This window comes from Corvus kubaryi, unplaced genomic scaffold, assembly GCF_017639235.1.
Source record: "Corvus kubaryi isolate FWS band 111438036 unplaced genomic scaffold, C.kubaryi_AGA036_p1.0 37396, whole genome shotgun sequence".
Classification (NCBI taxonomy): domain Eukaryota; kingdom Metazoa; phylum Chordata; class Aves; order Passeriformes; family Corvidae; genus Corvus; species Corvus kubaryi.
In genome coordinates this window covers 19683528-19707828 of record NW_024581135.1, presented here as the reverse complement: position 1 = coordinate 19707828, position 24301 = coordinate 19683528, and the positions used below count along the sequence as shown (strand labels likewise).

At 36.3% G+C, this 24301-nt stretch overlaps 1 protein-coding gene across 4 annotated transcripts in view; it reads right to left on the bottom strand.

The window, feature by feature from the left end:
* UBR3 (ubiquitin protein ligase E3 component n-recognin 3) overlaps nt 1–24301 on the bottom strand; it is a 109265-nt gene that overhangs the window by 82070 nt on the left and 2894 nt on the right. For all 4 annotated transcript variants that reach the window (XM_042040828.1, XM_042040829.1, XM_042040830.1 and 1 more), the window contains exons 2-7: nt 13027–13166; nt 12495–12653; nt 11336–11479; nt 10666–10715; nt 8099–8165; nt 4179–4309 (exon numbers count right to left, since the gene is read on the bottom strand). In XM_042040828.1, the coding sequence (XP_041896762.1) occupies nt 4179–4309; nt 8099–8165; nt 10666–10715; nt 11336–11479; nt 12495–12653; nt 13027–13166 (691 nt within the window). The remainder of the gene's footprint in view (nt 1–4178; nt 4310–8098; nt 8166–10665; nt 10716–11335; nt 11480–12494; nt 12654–13026; nt 13167–24301) is intronic.

The window sequence follows — 24301 nt, the reverse complement described above, 5'->3', positions numbered from 1 at the left end:
CCATATAATTACCACTTAAAAAATACTTCTAAAAATATGACATAATTCTGCTGTTGAGCACAGAAACTGCTTCTCCCAGCAAATACCCCCAAAGGCAAAGTTGATAATGGAAAAAAAAGGACCAGAACGAGAATGGGGATATCACTGCAGGAAACACTGCAAGAATACTTAACTTGCCTTTCTTTGCCTGGTCCACAGTGATGGAAACCTGTATAATAACTGAAAGTGTGTTCCACATACAGCACCCAGCACAATGGTAACTGTTTTCAGCTAAAGCCTTTTTGGCACAACGCATTCACAATAATTGAGCAAAGTTAATACGGTATCATTCTGGTATTACAGATATTCCCATCATATAAATTTGTTTAAGTTAAAAGCTTGAAACAATTTTTCATCACCAGCATTAACACTTATCATCAAGACATTCACACAATTAATGTTAAGCCTAAGACAGAAATTATGTACCAGGTATTTTAAGAAGTTAGTATATTAATGCTCCTAGTAAAAAAGTATACTTTTATATATTACTTCTTCACACTGTATTATGTTTAAATAGGATTTTTGAGTTTTGTGATGTAGAAACCACGTTTTACTTGTTTTACACAGCACGCTCACTTCAAATTAACTGCAAAAACAAGGTCCTTCTCTAAGGACAAATTTTGGATTTTTTTTATATTGGCATGCATCAAAATTTTTTGTGCCTCACTCATTTGCAATAATGAACTTCTGAAAATACTATAAATTTGGTCTCACTACAGTATAATGGTAGAGACTCTGTAAAACACTTAACTAAAGGAAAGACAGATGCTTTACTCCACTTGCAAGTTAAACAAACAAATACAATCCTTTCCAATTTTGAGAGGAAGAAACTAAACTCATTCCAGAAGTTAAAAAGTTGAAAAACTGTGGTAAACTGCAGTCAGTACATAAAACCAGCCACAGGAGGCCAAATCAGTCCATCCACATATCCTCTCTTTCGGTGGCCAAAGCTATATACACAACTAAGGAAAAATAGAGAATGGAGCAAGAACGCAATCTTTGTCATAACGGGTTTCCAAATACTCAGCTTCCAACCTTTTGCAAGAAATGGTTCCTAAGACAGACATGCTTTCTGTATATCTAATTATCTTCACTGACTTACTCTCTGTGATCTTGAGCAGCTTCTAAATTTCTACCTATGGAAAAACAAAGTTAGTTTTTTCAGCTAGCCTTTCCTCTTGGTGACCACTCAACTTCAATCCCAGAATTTTTTGGAGACTAACATCAACCCCATGCTTCAGTTAGAACTTACATCTCCCATGTTTATATTCTCGATGCTAAAATGGAAAGTATTTATGCCAGCTGAATGCTGCACTAAAATTAAGGTTCCAGTAGAAAAACTGTTCCACAAAATTTGTAGAACAACATATCCAGGGTTTAGTGAAGTCCTACTGCTGTAATAGCTGCCTCAAGGGTCACTATGGGAAGTGCATGACAAGGCACAGCATTTCTGGTAATGATGTTTGTTGATTCATTATGTCTACCAGATGCTTTTGCATTTTTGTATTTCCAGTATTCCAGATTTCAGCAAGGCTCTGCTCTTGGATGATTTACACTCTTCCACCATCTTCCTGTTTACTGCCAACACATTCTTTGCTTCTCCTTGGTTACATGAAGGTCTGTTTCTCTGGCCTTTTGCTTTTCCTCTTGTCCACACCGTAACACCTTCAATTTCTTGGAAGCTTCAATAAATTTCTCTTCTGCTTTCTTTTTCTTCATTTGTAAAGTCTTCCAAGCTTCAAGTGTCAGAGAGTGCTGGAAGGGATGCCTCAAGCACAAATCTGTAAGGCAAAGACCACACTTTTTGTTGTGCTATCTCTCTCATATGCCAAAGTGGGGAGAGAGAGAAGAGCTAGTTAACCCAGGGTTTTAGCCCACCCCTTTCAACACCTCTTTTCAGTACTGGGAATCCTAAAAAGGAAGTTTGTTTTTCTATTTCAAAAAAAATCTGTGTAACTGAGATTGCTAGTGGCTCAGTGACTGCTACACAGGGCAGTGATGAATTCTAATATGTTTACGCTGGAGGTCCGAGATTTCAGCAATTTCAAAGCATACACTGATAGCCAGCTCTGTTCTGTGTCTGGCTAGCTCCCTCAGTTTATCAGAAATCCAACCTAGCAAAATTCTGCTGATTTAATGAGCTAAATCACCTCACGAAGAATCAGATAAACTGCACAGCAGCAGATACAGAAAAAATTAGAACAGTACATGTGGTGCAGATGGGATGAGAGAAAGTAGCAGAAAGCTGAATGATCACTTGGAACAGTTTATATCCCTAGAGGTATTCCTGTTGTTTGAGAATGCAATACGATTAATCAGCAAACAAGCTTTTCTTTCAAAAAAGCTAAATGGAAGCATATACGATAAAACATTCTTCTAATTCATCCCAAAATGTTATGTTCTCTCTTTTACATGTAAAAGGCAGAGCCACTCCTTGTAAATTAACCACAAGCCTCATAAACATGTTTAAAATTCATGCAGCACTGACAGTTTTGCAACAAAGCATAGGTATCTTGCAAAAAACATAGTCTACTGCCTCCCTAGTACTGCTGTGTGACACATTTCCTGCTCTGAGTTTCCTCACTACTTAAAAATGCCATTTAGACAATCACAGCAATTAAACATAGATTCTAAAAAAATTTCAAATACTTGGTATTTGTGCTTCTAATAAAGCTTTAACATAGGAATTAACTGTTTAATGAAAAAAATATGAAATTGGTAACAAAACTCCCAAACAAAGTTTATAAAAAACCTTTCAATCTGAGCATGTAGTATGGGTGGATAGAAAATGGACTATTTCCAGTTAAAGGTGGCAATCAGTAGAGAGACCAAATATTCCATGATCTCCATTCTGAGTGAAGAAAGACAATGAACAGAACAAAGAAAGTCACTGAAGACTGTGGCTCATTGTCAAAGGAAGAATGATCCCACAATCATTAGAAGCTATTGTTATTACACGGTACAGTAAAAAGGGAAACACAGCAACACTTACCAGATTCTTCTGCATGCTGCTACCAGCTGGGTGTTTTTACAGGCAGGAATTTAGCTGGCAATGGATCAGGAGAACTGGATGTCCATGTGGGTGTCCAAATATCATGAAGAATTCAAGCTTCATAGCAATGGGTCATCAGTTAAGAAGTCCTAATGTCTCCTCATGTATTAGCTGAATCTAAGACCAAGACGAATCTATGCGGGCATCCCAAATCAAAAGGGTGTCTTGACATTGACACAGTGGTGCTGAAGGCCCATATCTTATCTTTTTCTTCCTTGCAAGTTATCTTCATGTCCTTTGTTTTGACACAGCAAGGTTTTAAGGGGGCACAAATACAGAGTCGTCCCATTATAAACAGACATTTCTGAAGAAATCTGCATGCCTGGACTTCAGAATTTCTTGATCTTTGCCTCCCAGCAGGGATTGAGAAGGTCCAAAATATTTGCATGGCTCAAGGGCATGACATGATCAGAGCAAAATGTTAAGCCTGATTGCTATGTACACTAGGTCTTGGGAACATGTGGAGCAAACAACCAAACCTGGCTGCACACCAAGATTTAAAACAGGAAGATGACATCCAGTCTCCACAACTCCAGGCCAGGAGATACTTGGTATGGACAACTGCAAAACTCTGTAAGGAAGCACCTGGAAGGCTGCCAAAATCACCTAGGGCATAGCTGCAGCAAGAACACTCACACTGTAATGGCCTGTACGGAGAAACCACTGCCTACTACAATAATTGAAACAGGAGCGAAGTCACTGCAATTATACACTAGTCAAACCACGCTACAGAATCATACACTGCTGATCCACGTGTTTTAAGTGATAAAAAACAATTTACAAAGTAAAATAAAACAAAATCCAACACATGCAAATATGCACTAACAGACAAAAAGAAAAATAAACCATGGAATCAGAATTAATAGTGCTGCTCCAGATTTATCCATCTTGTTCTGTCCATATTGCTTTTCAAATACTAAACACTTTAGAACTTCTAACAAAACACTCAACACCAAGGTAAAAAAATCTTCATTCTTTTACTGCTTATTTCAAACATAAGCATACACAGTGTCATGCAAGGCATAATATACACTAAGTATGTGAATAAGAAAAGAGACTTAGGTTTGAATGAAGTAAGGCCAAGTACCTTATAATCTTGATCTGGTAGCATGTTGAGTAAGAAAGTCACCATCTTCTGTGGAAACTCGTATTTTATTGTCCAAAATAATAATTCTTCTAGAAAACATTTATGCTTCAAAACATCCATGATAGACTGATCTGCATAAAAGGTTGAAGCAGGGCATGTGTAATGCAATACATATTAAAACTAAGAACACTGATAGTGCAGTTGCACTCATAAAAATTCAGGAACAAAAATTTAAGAACATCTTAGTGCATTCTGTAAATAATTTCTTTTTAAACACTGGGCAAATGAACATGACTAACACTGCACAGTGTCAGGGCCTATAACTATAAAAAGACCTCCCAGAGAAGCTAGTGAAAGTTTTCAGTACAATTCTACCAGAGTCCAATCTTCATTGATTGCATTGAATCATATCACCTCACTGTAATAGCTGCACTGATTATAATGCATCACAGCAAATTGCACAATGTTTACACAACCATTTAACCAGGGGGAACAATGTAGAGCACTACTTAACTGAAGTTAAAATACCAAAACAACAAAATACAATTTATGATTAAGTGATGAATTCTATTATCTAAACAACACTTTACAAAGCTCTAAACAAAATAAATAGAAGTAATAGTGTATCCTTTATTCTTACTTTCAAAGCAATATATACACCGCTTGACCATCCACTAAGTTGTTTGTTGGGGTTTTTTCATATAAAAATTACCATAACCAGATAATCAGGAGGCACTTGCTCCTGATGGTAGCAGGAGAGACAGTCTCATCTTTCCCCTTTCAACTCCTGTCCATTCACTCTGCCCCTTTACTCATGCTGACAGTAGATCCCTGTGGGGGACCTACAGAGGATCTTTCCATTTTGTCAGCTGTGTTTTCAAGCAGATCAGTTTCCTGACTGCAAAGCTGCAAACTGACCTTTGCTAGAATAAGCTGTTCATGAAACTATCACTTGACAGAGCATAAATCATATTAACTCTGTTTTTAAAAATACTAAAATATAAAGTCATCATCATTTTTCAAGAGGTTATTTATGCTTTACAACTACAACATGTGGTGTTCACTCCAGTAACATATGAGGACTAAAGAAGAAAGTAGTAATACTACTACTTCTCTATACCTAGAAATCAACTACACCTGAGGATATGTAACTCCACACAAAATCACATATTCCAATACGAGTGTATGAAGTGCTCCCACCAGCACACATCCAAAAACATTTGCACTGAACATTGTCTGGCCTTGAGGACTCACATCTTCACTGAAGTGTGACATCTTTAGAGACTGCACTGGGTAGCTTTGTGTCTATTCTAAGCAAGATAGGCATTTGTGCTCTTCCTAAGCAGGAATTACATCCATTTTCCACCATTACCAAATGTCAGAGTTCCCCAGGCAAGTAACCAATTTGCCCAGACTTAAATTTTAGGATTCTCCTCAAGACTCTAGCAAGCCACAAAAAAAGCAAGAATATGTTTTATTCAATATATTCTACAAGGATTGATATAAAAACATTACCTTCACAGAATCATGAAAGATATTAAAATATTATAATATTTTGTAATATTAATTAATATTAAACTATTTTGTAAGGTATTACACATCACCTACTGCAACAAACATATGATGCTCATTTATGTTCTTTTCTTGTTATGAAATTGCACGTGTGATTTGACTGCCCATGAAAGCTTGGTAACCATGCAAGACTGAAGTCCTCTGTCCACAGAACAGAGAGCACAAGTTTCGGTACATGCCAAATGCTTCTCTGAGTGAGAACACCAGGCATGGAGACAAGTGACACAACACTGTATCTGTCACTGATGTGCAGCATTCTGACATATATCACAGCTGAACAGTGCATATCCAGTACTTTATGCAGCAGTTTCAGGCAGGGACAGAACAATACATATCCACTTACACCTGCTATATAATTTAAGTAGGCAGAGTGCTCTTACCAAACTTGGAAAATGTGTCAAGAACACCGGGACTAATGTTCCCACTCTTCTGAAAAGCATCGCTAGATTTTAAATTTCTTTAAAAAAAAAGTGCCTCTGGGTTTAAAATTGCCTTAAACATCTGGTATTTCAGATGGATGCAGGATGAGGTTTCAAAACAGAGTTAAAAAAAAAAAAATTTCTCAGTACTCAGTCCCATACCTGTATGAGAGAACCTCAACATAAAAACTGTACTTCCTTTAAAAAAACATTTTATTCTTTCTTAGTGCCACAGAAGACCTCAGAGTGTTGTAAATATCTCTCTGGAATATGAGACTTAGCATTCCAAGATATCCCCAGTATATAAATAACCCTGGATGAAGACAGTGCCACCGAAGAGCTAGGATGGGAGTCTGCTTATACGGAAGAGGTAAATCTGTTTTTATTCAATACTCAGTTTTCCAAAATTTTCTTTTCATACTCTTATTTTATACCCTATTAGACATAAAATAGGAATACTGAAAACTTCAGAAAAGGATTCGATATTTAATAAAAACAGACACTTACCCCTCCCCCATTGGCAGACTCCCTCCTCTGGGGCAGATATTAGGAGCTAACATCATGACCACAGTCCATGTTGGGATGCCTCAGAGGGGGAAGACTACCCTGGGGGAAAATGAAATGTTGAATTCCAGTATCACTTTTCCTGAAATGCCACTGCTGATACTGGTGTTCTGATCAGGCAGCTTTCTAAATCTGGGCTTCCTCCACGTCTCGCTCCCTAATTAGTTATTATGCATCAGAACAACAGCATTTTTTTCTTGTGTTACCTGACTAACTCATCTTTTAGACAAGCTAACAGCCTTCTATATCCAAGTAAGAGATCTTTCCTTGGATGTCTCTACATCTCCTGCATTTCTCCAAAACTACTGCCTCTTCCACATTATTATTCTTCACCACAATCTTTCTCATACCATTTTTAAGATCATCCCTAAACAATACTGTTGCCAAAACATTTAGTTCTCTGCTTTTTCAGCTTCCTCATCTCTTCTTCCTTCTGAAAACACTAGAAACAATCAATCAATCTTACTTTCCCATACTCCTCACGACATCACACTATTTTGTTGATTCATGAACCTTTGCATTTAAAACTCAAGCTCCAAACCTTCACTCCAGAGACCTTCCAGAAATTTTATTTCAACTTTCACCACAATTTTTCTACCCAAACATTCTTTTCTCAAGGCCTGTAATTCTTTGTTTTTCCTATGTCAGTCTCCTTATATTCATATTAAAAAAAACACAACCAAAAAGGTCTTCTTTATTTAACAATTGCATTTAAATATTATTAAACACTTTTTTAGCACAAAAACACGTTAAACACAAGATAGAACTACCTTGTCTCTAGCCTACGGTTATTCTTGAATGAAAACTTGCCCTGACCTCAATGTGAGTGCTGCTCATGTTGGACTAGAAACTGCACAAGGGACTAATTTCAAGCTAGGAAAATAGTGGAGTGGTTTCAGGGGAAACTTCATTCACGTACTTTATCTTAAACATTACTCAAACAGTACAGAAAGACCAACCAGAACCAGAGAACCATTCTTGCCTGGTTGAAAACACAATCATACAGTGGCACAATCAAAAAAATTTGTTAAGAACAACTACATCAAACACTTGTTTCGTAAAGCAATATTTGCAGCCTTGATAGCCACGCAGTGAAAACTGAATGAATTTTTGGAGGTCAGCTTACAACACAGAAGTGTCAAAATGGTCAAACAGAGCCCCAGACAGTGGTACTCATTCAAGGGAAATCTAACTTGCCAATTACCACATTTTCACTTGCTATTTATTCCTTTTTAGACTTTGCTATGTTCAATACCTGTCACATGCAGCACTACAGTGCTCGGGAAGTGAATCGAGTATCCCTGGATATTTTTAAGACAGACATAAAGCAAACATGATAACCTGAGATCAGTATTTTATAAATACCTTTGGTGGTGCTGCTTAGCTTCACCCTCTTGCGCTTTCCCACACCTTGGCTACCATCCTGGTCCTCCTGGGGTAGGGGAAGAGTTTTAATAATTGATTATCGTATACTTAGAATCTTATTGCCAAGAGATGGTATGCTCTAAAAATTCTGGTTTAACTACCAAACTAAATCAGAGAAGCCTTCAATATATTCTTACAAGAAAAATATTTTTACTGTTTACAGGAACCACGTACGGTGCGCAACTCTTTAGAGAAAAACATAATTTTTTTAATTGCCTTTTTTCCCTCTATAGGCAACACTATCATCCACATTTATTTCATTAATTTTGTAACTTTACTTGCTTTGTTGTCTAAAACTGATTGCTACAAAAGTTTAACACTACAAAATTTCTAACCTTTGCATGTCTAAGATTTTACCTTATCCACTTTTAGAGTTTTGTTTCAGAGAAAAAAATATCAACCAACATATTGTATATCAAAGTTGGCAACACATACAATTAGCTAGATACGTTCTAATCAATATAAACTTTTGATGTAAGAACAAAGTATTTTTGACGCTTTCAAGAGGCCAATTCTAACTGCTTGTTCCCTACAGAATAATGGAAACATTTTACACAGGCACTTGTCATCTGAAGCCTTCAAGGCAATCCACAAACTAAACAGCAAAGGTTCCAAAATGTAATACAGGTTAAAAACTTTTTCACCACCACTTCACAAAATCTAACACTGGATGTTAAAAAAAATGTGACATTACAGGAGTATATTAAATGTTGCATGGATCTTTACCAACACGGGCAGTTCTAATGAAACTAGAAATAAAGATTCTTACTGGAACTAATCAAAAGAGATAAAATTAATGCAGATTAAAAAGAAGCAATCAGTATCCTTCTCCCCTAAGCAAAAGCCATGTTTTACTTCAAAACTTCTCTGGAATGATAAAGAACCTGAATCTCAAGAAATTACTATTCTGCCTTGAGGAAGAAGATTGTTCATACTTTAAATCTAAGGACTGACCACAAGAATGGTGTAAATGAAAGGTCTGATTTTTCCTATCCAAGGGTACTTTGGTACTTCAATCAGGAATGAGTCAGTAAGTTCTCAGGATGTTGCCACTGCCCAGTCCCCTATCAGAGGGGCCAAGTATTCTCAAGAAAAAAATCAGACTTCCTGGGATATTACTATGAACTGCAGGACCCTGCACTTTAAGTTTCTTTCTCTGAAAAATGCATCAGTGAAGAAAGTTAATTTTTTATTTTGTAATCTTTTTCTTAATCATGATCTGCTTGACAAACGCGAATTACTGAAAAGGAAGTCCACTCCTTTCACTCAAAAGTCAAAATAGACTGTGCAGGTGGATAGATGAAATGCTTATTAGAAAAATGTTCCTCTCCGCTGTACTCCCATGTGAGCTACAAAGGGCTTTTACAGGTTTTTTTTAATACCTTATTATTCTCTTAGAGCAGAGTAATATTATGTTATAATTTAGAAATGTGGCAGAAGTACACTTTTAACTGGATTTTCTTCCTCCGGTATTTAAAATTAATCTAGAAAGGTTAAAAATGTTCTTTCTTACCAAGATCTAATTAGTAGCATTGTTTCACAGTTGGAACACTAGATTACAAAATTTACATAGACTACAAATCAGAGCAGTGCTTCTGCAGGGAACTAAACACCTTGAAAAGTTTTGCAGAGTTCAGTATTTAGTTTTACTTCTACAGTAGTAGATGGTTCCAAGCAAAAAACTAATCTGAAGGATGGCTGTTATTTCTCATGTTTTCCTTTCTGCAAAAGGAGAAAAAAGGCCCGCTCTAAACCTGTCCAGCAATTTAAGAAGATTTTATGTTCCAAGGAATCAAATAAAACACAGTCCATGAACACTTTTGCCACACTGAGGAATAAAAGTTTTTATATTGGATAACTCTTTACATTATTTAAAGTTTGTTATGTTACCCTACCAGAGCGTCTGCTAAGGCTTACTGGTTGAAATTAGGTTTTAAAAAATTGAGAAAAAAAGATGAGAATAAATTGATAACGTTACTCTACCAGAATTTAACTTTCCTCATTAAATTCCACTTATTTATTAAAGCTCAACCTAAAATGAGATTCTCTCCTTTCTACTCCCACTCCATGTGTTTGGTAAGTAAGGTCAAGTCTACACATGGGAATTTATCTACAAAGAAATTCTCACTGCTGCTATCACCAGTTCAGCTGGATTCTCAAGTGCCAAAACCTGCTAACACCACTCACAGCATTACATGCTCTAAGTTTGTTTTAATCAAGTCCAATTTACTTGATAGTGACTTCTGGAATACCTACACAGGTTTCTTCTCCATTACATACATAAATTAAACTGGAACAGCATTAGCAAAAACCAAGAAGTTATTTCAAGAGGTCCCTACTAAATCAAAGGCATGAGATCTGTTCCTTTAAACCTCCATTATTCCTAATTACTAAAATGGGGATAACATATGGCAGATAGAAGACTGAAGTTTTGTGGGATTTGGCTGCAAGCATTCTCTCCCTTTGATATTCTGTTGCAGTTCATTACAGTCTTTAAAAAGTCTCACCTCATCTGAAGAATCCCCTTGTCCCGATGTTGCCGTAGCACCTGTCAAACCTTTTGAAATAAAGAAGTTCAGAGATTCTTTTCATAAGTCTTATACTGAAAAGACTGTATTTTAAGATACTTAATGAGCCAGTATGAAATGGAACACTACATTAATTTACTTTAAAAGATACACAGCAGTTAACTGAGAAATTAAGAGTAAGATTTCTAAGCAATACAAAATCAGAGATTTGCAAGTACATTCCTTTGTAGAACTTCAATGCACTGCGTTAACAAAGGAGCGTTCTTTCAGAAATTGAAAAAAAACCCTGATGGACTTCAGTGATCAAAAAAAAAAAAAATCTACAGAACCTTTATAAGAAGAGGTGCTGAGGATTGATAATCACTTCACTGCAGTGGCAAAATTCCACTATGAGCAATTTCATCTTGCCTACTCAAATTCCACTAATATTATGACTGGAAAAATGGTGCTTAGCAGATCAGCAACAGAAAGTTAACATGTTTAGCTTTGCTGATAGAAGTAAGAGTCCTGCAGTATGGTAGTGCAATAAATTACAGGTAATTCCCTACGTTTCATTAAGATTAGCTTTTTTTTAAAAATAAACCTAAAGCAGTTCATATAAAACCCATCAGTAATCAAGTCTTCTCTTAAAATATTTTTCTGCACAAACCTTGAACAGATAATGTGCTAGTTCCAGCTCCTTGTTCCTGCATACCACACGCAATTTTATCCTCAGGAAATGCCAGTCCAGAGCCTTTCAAAGCAATGAGGTACTTCTCATGACTTTTCTTTGCACATGTATTCTCTCCAACACCTTGAATACATACATAAAACAGTATTAAACCACAAAAGCAGCTCCTTGGCTCGTATACTTCATACTCTATGCAAGCAATCTAAAAAATGGTCCACAATGTTTTAATTTAATAACACATATTCTCCATTCCAAGAGTGCAGATAAGCATGTCTTACTTTCAATTTCCTTTCCATATTTCTGTATCAGGAAATCCATCACATATAGGAAAGAGAAGTAATTAAATTACTCCCATTCAAATATTATAACAGGAGAGAAAAAGGAAGGAAAGAATAAAGAGAACTGTACCTGAGGCAACTTTACTAAGTGTTTCTCCTTTCAAATAAAGATTTGGAGATTGCCTGTTCTTTAACTAGCTGCTGCCCAAGCCAGTTATGGCAACTTAAAACTACAGTAATTACTGTTTGCTCTATATCTATGCAAAGGACTCTTAATCACAAGAAAATAACATGGAGCTAATTTATGCTAGGGATTTGGGGTTAGTTGTGACTGGCCAACATTTTCAGATTCATTGTGATTTGGTACAAGATGGAATAAATAAAGAAGCAGGGGGTAATGTTTAAGAAAAAAAGATGAAAAAGGCTTTGCACAGAAATGCAGGACAGACAATGGCCTTTTGCCATTCAGGTCTCCTCCAGGAACCTCTGTGAGAGCAGATCCCAAAATAAGTTTGAATAACCTTGTTATGCCTAACTTGGAAGTACTTGTTTCACATCACCATGTTCATGTCACTTTGAAGAGAATGGGTTTCTTATAAAAGCTTTTCTGAAAGGATGTTCTTTATACATTTATTTGGGACACAGATCAGATGTTTGCTCTCACGGGTCTTAATAACAAATGTTTCTAGTCACTCCTGAAGCTCACCTTCCTATCAACATAATATCCTTAAAAATAAGGATTTTTTCTGTGTTTTGAGATGCCAAATAAAAACATGAAGAAACTGAAGTTATAAACAAAACTTATGTCCTTAATTCTTCACAGTTTGAAAATTTAATTATTAGAAATAACACAAACATACCAGAGCTAAGATCTTTGTAGAACTGCTGGCTAGTTAAAACCTGGGTAAGAACTGATCTCATTGCACCTCCCATTTTGGTCAAGTCTTCTAGGAAGGAAACATGAGGCTCCAAAACCTGGAGGATTTTATGAAGGTCTTTCTCTGATGGCAGATCAAGAGCTGAAAACCACAATAGAACAGTTTTTGGTGTAGATGTAATACAATTTACCTAAGACCATCACAAGCAGAACAGTTACGACCACCACAAATGAAAATAATTTTTATATTCATAATGCTCTAAAGCTCACACATACAAATTTCAAACTATACCTGATTTCATTTTCTGGAGGAGCTCAGCACAATGCTAGGTAACCCTTAAAACATACTTAAGCATGCCGACACCTAGTCAGGCTGTAATTTTGTTAGGAAGAGAGGCACAAAACACAATGACATAAACTATGGATAGCATACATGTACTGTGTCTTCATAGACTGCAAAGCAAGAGATAACAGCATGGTAAGATATGCTAGGTACATGCAAATTCAAAACATACCAGGCTCATTATATCCCTCTCTTAAGTGCTGAATCAGACTAAAGATGAACTGTGGAAGAACTAATTCTGACATCATCAACAAGTCTTTCGGGACACATGGAACATTTGAATTTGATTTAATACGGTGTCTTTTACAAAACCTGTAACAGATGAGAAAAATGTTAGCCAAGCAGAGCTCAGCAGTGTCAACATATACTAAGAATACCATTACTTTTTCCATTTTTCAGAGAGTATATGCTTTTACATTAAAGGTGGTACAGAAATGGTATTCTGAAATTCCAGCTACTATATTCAAGCCCATTCTGATTCTGAGGCCAGAGAATTATAAAGGTGCCAATTTTTTTTCTGCTGCTCAAAGTTCACATATCTAACATCCCAGCTTCCCCATACATATCAGATGCATCTTCCATTGAACAATTAGAAGAACATTAACTTTCTTCTCCTTTCTGTGACATAATCAGAGGTTGGACTGATTTTTTCAAGTCCTCATTCAGACAACGACTTTTTAAAATGCCTTTTGACAATAAAAACAACCTAGAAAGGCACAAGACTTTGCAGGATCAGTGTCTATTTCAAATGTACAGCGACTAAGATTAACAAAATCCGTACAAAATAGTTTCATTTAAAAAGAAAAGAAAACATTTATTCTTTGGAAAATTCCTGCATGGTAGTAGCTGAGGCTTGGCTAACGCACAGTGATATGACGTTGAGCCAAACCCCATTAGAGCAGACAGAATGATTTCCCACTCACTTAACATGAGCCTGACTCAAGAGACACTGAATACTTTTCAGCTCCCAAGCTATTTTTAGAAAGGACATATACCAACATCAAAGAGTTATTTACCCACATCAAAAACAACAGTAACAAAGAATAGTCTAAAAATATACCACACAAGAATAAACTTTACTGGAAAGATTCACTAGATTTTACCAATAATTTTTCAACACAAAAATTCAGAAAAAAATACAGCTTTGTTTCAACGTGAAAATTGTTTTCCAAATTTATGCCATAGTTTCCAGAAGCAGCCTCCTACTTTCTAAAACTTAAGCCTTTCTTCTTTGAGGACCATTGAAGAATCACCTTCAAGAGAAGAAGGAAATAGAAGAAAGCCACAAAGCAAGTATCTGAGTCAAGAAAAAAAGCCAAAAATAAAAAAAGAGGATTAAAGTCCAACAGTTAAAATGGCAATTCACAACAATGGCTAGCAAATTCACAAGATTAAAGATTAAGAGCATCTCCTTTGCTTTTACACATTAGAAATGAGACTTTTTATTAAGAAAAGGTATAGAAGGACAGTATTAGCCAGTCGATCTGCAATTTGTATATACAACCAATATATCCCTGGGAGGGAAAGGGCCTGACAGAAAGAGCTATGTGATGACTGACAACTTTCTGTTAATAATGTGCAAATAAATACTGTTTACTTTTGCCTCCCACTTCTCATACTACATTCACAGAAGTTAAGAAAAGTCATTCCATGTTCCTTGTTCAAGTACGAATAAACAGCACAATTTGCAACTGCAGGGAATTCAAAGGAGCTTGTAAAAGTCATTCACTTCTCTTTGGTCATCCACTTTTATCTTTTCCAGATACAGAAACGTGAACTGCTATAAACCACAAATGTGGCTTCATCTATGCTGAAAGATGATACTTCATATTTTAAAAGTAATTGGTTTCCCTTTCACCACTGTCCTTATAAGAAGGGATCAAAAGTAAATAAAGACCTAAAAGACACAAAAGAAAGGAATTACTATGCAGTGTGTTCTAAAATCTTTTACAGCCCACCACCTCCCTACCCCCCCATATATTTTCCATTCTATCAAAAGATGTTTTCTCTGGTTATGATTGCAAGCTAAGGAAGCCACTGTAACAAAACACACAGGTAAATTCATTTTGAATACCAGCTTCTACTAAGCACAAGGCTTCCTTCCACAGAAAATAAGCTCTGCTCCCCCTGAAGCCTGTGCCAACATGCCAGTTCTGAATCCATCACGACAGAATCACATAATGAGTTAGGAGGGACCTAGAAGGATCATCGAGTCCAACTCTAAAGTGAATGGCACATATGGGAACTGAACCCATGACTCTGGCATTACTAACACCATGCTCTAACCAACTGTGCTAATCTCAGGGTTTAATGGATTAATGATCCCAAATTTTACATATCCTGAAAATGAAAGTTATGAATATGTCTTGTCTTGAGATTCTCAAGAAAGCACTATTGAATTATAAAGTGTGTTTTTATTGCTATGTTAACATGGATCTTGGAAGACCAATAAAGAATCCAAATTCAATTCCCTGTAAGGAAAAGTTCTTTCACTGTTCCATGCACAAACCACAGCAGGTTCAAACAGGAAACAATTTCTAGATACCAGGGACTAAACCTTAAAGAAGGAATACCAACATAATTTTACAAGAGGCACCATACTCTGTATTTATGGTTCAAATGCTACAGTATTTAAGTAGTACAGTCCAGAGTTCTATTGCAGTGTTATACAATTCTTCTAGAAATATTAATAAAAATGCCAGACAATGACTTGGGAGGTCTTCAGAGTCAGGACAACAGCTGTTTTAACTAAAGAAGAGACTGAACCCCAAGCTGAGATTTCATACAAGCCGTAAGAGACACCTGGACAAACTTCTCAATGGGTTACATGGTTACTGGACAAACAGCAGCCAAAGCTATTCCGTAGTCAGTTCCTTATACACTTCTGAAAGAACTTCCTTACCACAGCACCAGCTAAAGAGCTGTACATCTACATAAATGTACATTTCAAAACACTTCTGAGACTATCAAAATAGGCTTTAATAGGCAACAAAAAGGAATGTTTCCCAGATCTCTCCTGGTACCATCAAGCTTCAGAAATCCACCACTTGCAGCAGGTAGAAATCCCTAACAGGGGGCAATGAAAGATGGATATAATCTAGACAAGAATTACATTTTTTCTGAAGAAGCTCAAAAATAATGATGGAGAGGAAGACTGACTAGGTAACTGACAGATCACCTTGATGTAAGATTTCTAACTTGATTTCAACATTGCAAAATACTTCTTCCAACAGGCCTGTAGTTCTTATTCACTCTTTTAGCAGCTCATATTTCTTGTACTATATACTCTTCATTGTAGATATTTTTACTACTATACTAGAATGATGTTTAAGAATGAGTGTATCAGTGAGAATGACAATTCAATAGACAGAAATATTCAAGCCCTATGTATCTGAAGGTCTAGCATGGAAGTACTAAAATACAGGTCCACATGAAGACAAAAAACAATAATCTTTTTTCCTTATTCTTCTCCAATTCAAAAGTATATTCTGGTTTTGATTTTCTATGCATTTTCCTACCCTTGAAATCACTTCTTCATAAAAAGATAAGGGTAATGTTAGTAAAAGGAGAGAATAAACAGTGAACTTTTAATTAAATAAATACTTAGGTTTAACAAAGAATCTTGTCCACATGACTTCAAATGAAATTCTGACATTTCTTATGCTGCATTAATATCTTATTTGTGAAATGCAGAACATTGCTGACATCTACATGAGTAAGGAACACCATTTGTTATAAACATAAGCAGCATTAGTATCTTCTGAACAACTTACATGTCAAACTTTCCAGATTCATTTTTAGTAATTCTACTGTGAATTTCTGAAATGCATTTTAGAAGTGGCTTCAGGCAAGATTACTCCTTCCCTTTAGGCTACAGTTTGATAGCCTAGTCAAACTAGGTCAGTCCTGCCACAACTCTGTCTTCAGCCCTCTTACTAGTTCTAGCACTAGCACTTGATTGGTCCTGTGTTAAACCAGCTCAGAAGCTAAGCCAGCAGAAGTTATTTACTTACATGAATATATAAAAAGTTTCACTGGGCTGGTTTAAATCCACCAACTCTCAAACACCAGTCTCCTTGGAAATCACACTGAAATCTCTGAATCATTTTGCCATCATCCCTTTCCTTGCTCACTTGACAGGGAGCAAAACGCAGAGAACAAAATAAACCAAAACCCCAAACAAAGACATGCAGGAAAATGCCATCCTGGCCAACCAGCACAACAAGTAGATACAATGCTCACTGTGGAGCTAGTTCCATCATTTCAAAGGAGAGTTTTTAAACTCCACAGTTATCACAGCAGCTGATAAAAGCCTTCAGTACCAGCCAGAACACACCTTTACAGCTTCTGAACATTTGATCAGTCCTTCATCCACTACATCCTACAGTGTCTCAAGTTTCAGCTGCATTCCAGAAACTTGACATAAGTTCATGCATACACGGATGGACTATTTTTACCCTCACTTTTCTCTATTTTGTCCCCTGCCTCCCCATGTTTAAAAGTCATTTGTTTTTAAACTGGATCATAAGACTGCCAAAAAAACCATCCTAATTTCACAGTCTTAATAGTACTATAGCACTAAGAGTACCTGACTCTGAGAGAAGCTTTTAGGGATAGGGATCTGGGAGCCAAGCAGCAGAATCCAAATGAAAACTGCTGGAAATCAATTCTTAAGCAAAGAAAGTAAAGACTTGAGTCTTCAATGCAGTCATACCTAAACTGAGCTCTTATTTAAAACATAATATACGTTTCATATATACATATATGGCATACTCTATACCTCATGACTGACATCATGTAATGTTTCATAAAGTATTCAAATGAAGTTTTATAAATAAGAATTCAACACAAAGTTTTTAAAAAAGCATGTATTCTGTCTCCACTGTAAAACTAACATACAAATACCATTCTTACACATTCTGAGTCTACAAAATAGATGGAAGATACAAGATACTTTTTGAGTGCTACAATTGTTTCTCAAGTCTTACAAACCTGTTTCATAATTTTTTATGTCCTGGCAGAGTGTTTAAATGTTTTTCCCTGCTTTTGCAGTTCAAATATCAAACCAAATCTTAATTCAGAATAAAATAAAACTTGCATGATCAGGATTAGAAAATTATCTTGATGAAAAAGGACTTTGATATATTGTAGCCTTGTTTTATGTAAATCCCCTGTCCCTAACAATAACAAACACAATGGTAACTGAAGAAATGCAAAGAAATAAACCTACCATTCCTAAAAATCAAGTTTAGCATGTTTCCCCCATACACTCTAATAACTACATTTCATTAGTTAAATTCCTTTCACTTGCAAAACAGGCTGCTGAAAGTGAATCAATGTGGTACTGACTTCAAGGCCCAAGGAATGAGTGCTCCTCTGCTCTTTACAAAAACTGCAAGCTACAGAGTTCACAGATGGAACTGAATACTTGCATTTCTGCTATTATGGACAAAGCCAACTGAAAAGATGTCAGTCTAACTTTTCTAACCAGAAAAATCTCCAAAGTAGAGACAATAGCATCAATAGTGGAGGACAATGAAACACAGCAGAGTAATTAATGGCTTCTCAAGAAAAACAAAAAAACCCCCACCTTTAAAGGACATCTTTTGAGGCCTTAAGCTTTCATGACAAAGCTGTTTGGTCAGATTAGGAAGCTAGAAATCACAGATTGGACACTAAGAAGTTATTCCAATCCTTGCAGAACAGCAAGGCAATAACTCACTAGAAGCTCTCTTGGTGCTCAGTGCTACATTAAGTGAAGAAGCACACCAGTTCAAAGAAAAATCAGACAAAGCTGCTCTGCAGAGCATTTCTATTATTCTCTGTTAGTCCTCAGACATGAACATCCTGTACAGCAGACAAAACCCCAATGAGTTTCATTAGTATACAAGTACCCATTATCAATCAGAAACAGTAGATTTGGCAATTATGATTTTTTAATCATAAGGCCTTTTTCAAGGAAAAATTGAGTAAGAATGAGAAGGAATGGACTTCTGAGAGCTGAAGCTGAGCTATGTTTGAATGGAACCAGAAAGTTGTTTAATTTGATCATTTTGATAGCCAAGAGAGCAACTCCAGAGAGTAACACAATCCGCTGCTGCAAAAATATTCTTTAGAGAAAGGATGGGTGCTCTGGAATAAAACTACTGCACTGTAATTTTATCTAAGTACAACTTACTTTTACCTAGTTTGATTGAAAAGCCTCAATCTACAAAGAATTTGAAATATATTTGTACAATAACAGACACACAGCTAGATAGCTTACAAATTTAATACTCAATCTCATTGGTGCAGCTTTTTCAAACATCACGGAGATTGTAAAGTGAAGCTCTTACAAATTAAAAGGGCTTCAGTTACGCTATTAATGGAAATATTGAGATTCTTTAAATTATCTTAATTCATCTATTTGCATGTATGAATACAGTCTTCAACAGGAACTGCAGCCTTTTCAGTTGAGAAAAGAAACATACTTCTTAAAGGACCAGTTAAATTTAGTATTTCACTGTATTAAAGAAGGCATTGATGAGAACACTTCAAATTCAACTCTTAAAAGCAATCTTCATCAAGGTTAACATGAAAAAAGCACACAAGAAAAATATTTACATTCAAAATTCTTTCACAGCATGGAGTCTAAAGGTATCATCTTTTTTTCTTCCCTTCAACTATGGACCTAAAGATAGAGGAATTAAGATATAATGTATATGCTAATTCTGGATGCTTAACTTAATAATACTTAGAATCTGATTTTGTAGCCTTCTTAGTCTTACATAGCATTCACAAGCAGAATTACCAGCTGACTTCAGAAGTAGACCTGAAATACAAGCAGATCAGCAATTAAAATATCTGGTTCTGAGCCCTCATCAGAGCCATGTCAGCCTCACCCTCAATCTCCCCAAACCATTGTAAGTTCATGTGCAGTCTCCCTGACCAGTTGCTTTTGGAGTCACATCAGTTATCTACCCAGAAGTACATGGACAGTACATCCATTCAAAAGAACAAAAATCAAGTTTTCAAACTAGAGTTAAAAATATTTTCTGGCTAACAGAATTTTCCCATGAGAATTTAAACAGGTCAAACATACAGCATGTAGGATTTTGACCCAAATACTTCATCTGATAAAGTTCTAAGCGACTACACAGTGCTAGACAAATGCAAAAACAACCTTCATTTCTTCAGGATTTGAGTAAGATGTGTGAATTTTAATAATAGGTATCAACTTAAGTTTAGTCCAGGTCTCCAACGGACAAGGTGCCTATATAAGTAATTAGCAGTTTTCTTACAAAGTATCTATGTGTGTCATGCCAGAGCTATTATTAGTGCAGGCACTGTGCAGAAACAAAGAGGTGCATCCTGGTGAAGGCAACAGAGTTCATTTAGTCCTAGATACTGTAATAGCCATTTGGGTATCTCTATTAATTCAATTCAATGAAAATTAATTGTTTTCAAAGCTCACTACCAGAATCCTCTACAGAGGAAGGCACCTAAGATACTATTATTTAAAACCATCTGCAGCTGTCAGATACCATTCCAGGACTTTTTTAAAAATAAAAAATTCCTGATATTCTACAAGTGATAAGGAAGTATGGCCTGAAATCTGAATCAGCCTATATGGTCATTAAGGAAGACCTAAGAGATGACAGTTCTTTAGGAACATGTTCCCTAAACATACTCCCAAAATCACGTTTGTTCCATTGCCAACAGATCCACTGACAGCTCCATGTAGATCAGATATGTACCACACAAATAACACTTCACACTGACACTGTGAACTTAGAATCCTGGGAAGATGATAGGTCCATAAAAGGTATAAAAGCAGCTTTAGAATTTGGTGGGATCAAAGTAAAGGAACTGAAAATCAACACTGGTTAGCCCAAATCTAAACAAGACTGTTTCAGAGACCTCCAAAACACAGCTCTTCTTAAACTGAATAAATACCAAGGCCAGTTACAAAGCAATAGACAAGTCATACAATAAATAAGCCAAATTTCAGGCAAGACAAGCTATAGAGCAGTCATATCTTGTGAGCTCAACCTTCACAGTACTGCTGTGCTCTTCACACCAGACTGGCCCTATCAGCAAAACCTTTGGGGTAAAGCCATCATTTAAGTTTGCTCAGTAACTAACACAGCAATAGTTCAGGCTTCTAAATATTTATAGTTCTCTATATTGATATATTTCAACATCTTACTGATGACTTTGAAACAGCTATACATTATTCCAGACATGTATAAAGTAACAATGCATCTAGTCAGGTCACAGCTCTAAAGGCAGCAATACAAAACTAGCACTTGCCTGTTAACTATTTGGAATACATCTCAGCAACTAATTAAGAGGCTGATGCAGTCCTAATTAGAGACATTCTTAAAAGCAATCAAGTCAGGCAGGTTTGAGAGCTGACTGTATGACATGATAGACTTAATCAGCATGTTGATCTGCAATGTCTTTTGCTTTCCAAGGATAAGGCCTAACATGAAGCTCTATGTAAACTACTCAGTGTTACTGTGGAATCCTACGAAGCAATACATTATACTGAGCTTTATGTCTGGGGGAGGCATGAAGGAGGACAGAGGGAATCAATTATTTATAAATGCATGGTAACTTCAAATTCTGTGGTCATTGTAAATCCCAGTAGGAATGAATAGCTGTACTTTGAATGTGGATGAACATGGTGGAGTTCTTGTTCTGCAGAGTCACATCCATCAGATATAGGTGACCATGGATTTATCCAGACTCTCATGCTAAGCTAGCAGCCACTACAGCTCGGACTTCTCTTCAGTCCCTTCTTGGTAGCCCAAAGGACTTCGAAGGCAGAAAAGCTGCATGGAGCTGACAGAGATCCTAAAAAACACCATTTGTACCAGCTCAACAATCCTGAACACATATTTTTACATGGTTTCATAAAACTCACAGACTAAACTAAAGTTGGCTACTTGTAGGTTCTCAGCCTGTTGATAAAGCATCTGTTTCAGCAACCTCCTGAAGAAAGCACCAAAAGAGCACCCTTACCTTTTTGGGGCTGCATTACCAAACCTAGCCTAAGTCCTGGAGAACTGAAAACTTCTTGGTAATTGTCAAACAAGACAGTTTAGATAGAGTCACACTGGAAGAAACAACCTTGAAGCAGCAACATGCTATATGTATGCTAAGCAGGTGATTTGCTGTTGCAAGACTCTCCATAAAATAACCACGTAATCCACTTGGTGCCAGTAAAGTAATAATTGCCTGTATGTCCCTAAACACAGCCACAAGCAGATCTGACTTTTTTGATCTTAAGTGGATCCCAGCACTACAACCCAAGAAGGTAAAAGAGACCTTTCCTGATGAACATGGACAGAATGTATCCCAAGATAACTAGTAATAATAGCTTTCTCAAGAGCAAGCTTCCTTTTTTATGGTTACTCTATTTGTTAAAGTTTTCACAAGTCTAGAATATGAAAAAGTTCCTTTACTCTTACTTACTACAGATTGCAAAAGAAATAGAACATAATCTTCCATAGCTCCCAATCTCTGAAGCATCTCTGAAAAGGAATAAAAGAAAATGAAAGAATAGAATTTTATGCGGACAGAATACCCAAGGTCATCAATATTAAGTATCTACCCTCCAAAATTTAACTAAAACATTCACTAATCCTTACTGGATGTAAACATTTTAAAACACTGAAAAAAACAGAGCCGTTTATAAATAAATTAAAGCGGAAAATACCAAGCAGTTTAGAAACTAAGAATATACTTCTCATACTTGGCAGCAAGAGGAGGCAAAGAGAATAGTCCAGCCTTTTTGTAAGGGGATCACGGCAGACCCAACAGATACATCTGTCTCCAAGAGAGACGTAATGATGAAAAAAAGAAAAGAGAGAGAAGTCTGATACTACTATGTAGCTCAGACAGGATCTCTGTGAAACCTACACTGACTCAAACTTTAAGACACAGAGCTAAATGAAAAGATAAGCAGGGATCAGTAAAGACAGAACTGCAGAAAGTTTAGAGCTAGGTACCTGAATCTGTGAGTTACCTTTCTTATACCTATGGGATTTTTTACTCGATAAAGAAACAGCCACAGCTGCAAGTGGAAATGGGTAACACCTTAGTCCCTTTCATGTAAGTCGTAAGAGAAGGCAACACTCTAATGTCAGTGGAGCCATTGGTTGCCATAACTACCAAGAAATACACAGCCAACATCACTGCAAAAGCCTATTAAACGAAAATTTTAACCTGGCTTTTTGCCTTCCAGGATATGCAACCCTTGATGGTGGTATTATTCTTGTTGTACTGTAATGCAGCACTAAAACATCTGCTTCCCACATGATTAATTCAACAAATAAGTCAACACATGGTGAGACATGCTCTGAAACAGGACACGGTGGAACACAACAGCCAAAGTGCTGAGGCTCTCTATTATATCAGGTAATCGTCTACAGACTTAGAGGGGAATCAGAACAAGACAGCCATAGAAACAAGACGGTACTCATCAGTAACAGATTATTGACTAGTTATACTCTTACAATAACCATAAGGCATGTTGCTTTCCTCAAGCTTATTTCATAAACTATCCGTTTCATTATAATACAAGACCATCTACCAACCAAAAAACACTCCAGTCTGAATTTTCCCCTGTCCAACCGCATGGGAGTTTTTTTTAATCCAACAGATGAACTCATTTGAACTATGAGCATGTCTACTCAAAATGCTTCAGAACTGAAGATTTTGCCTTCTTCAGAACATTATTAATTACCTCTGAAGGACTCGCTAAATTTCATTTGCAAATAGCTAGATACCATATGGGAGACAACTACAAACTATTTCCACCTCCTGACATATCCGTGGATTTTAAAACCTATTCAACCTTGCCACAGGTAGAATTTTTAATACTCCCACAATCAGCTACACTTACAAACTTGAATATTTTCTGAAGTCTACACTACATTCTAGTAGATCAAACCAACTGCAATTAACTTAAACATTAAAACCACTGAAATCTACATGGAAATCAAAAGGTTCAAAAATGTGTCAATCTGATTTTTCTAAAACAAATGAGAATTACAAAAGGTACCTAAAGCAAATCAAGGTACCTAAGGCAAATCAGCATCCATCTATTATGCTATATTCCAGCTTCTTTTTATAAAGACAGAAGAAATAAAAAAAACTAATACTCAGGTATCCATATAAAGCAAATTATATATTTAATTAGTACTACAAGATTAATACACACCCATACTCATATTCCAGAGCAAACCATCTCTAGATCTACATTAGCCATCCTAAAGGCAATGAAAAGATATTCCAGGTTCCAAACTGGAGAGATTTCCTTTATAGCAGGTCAGTTAACTAAGACTTCATGAGAAGTATTTCTTCAGCTGCATCAAAAAAATAAACTCTGAATATGGAGACCAGATAACAAGAACAGACACAAAAGAATGTTACTACAATATTCATATACAGCATCTACA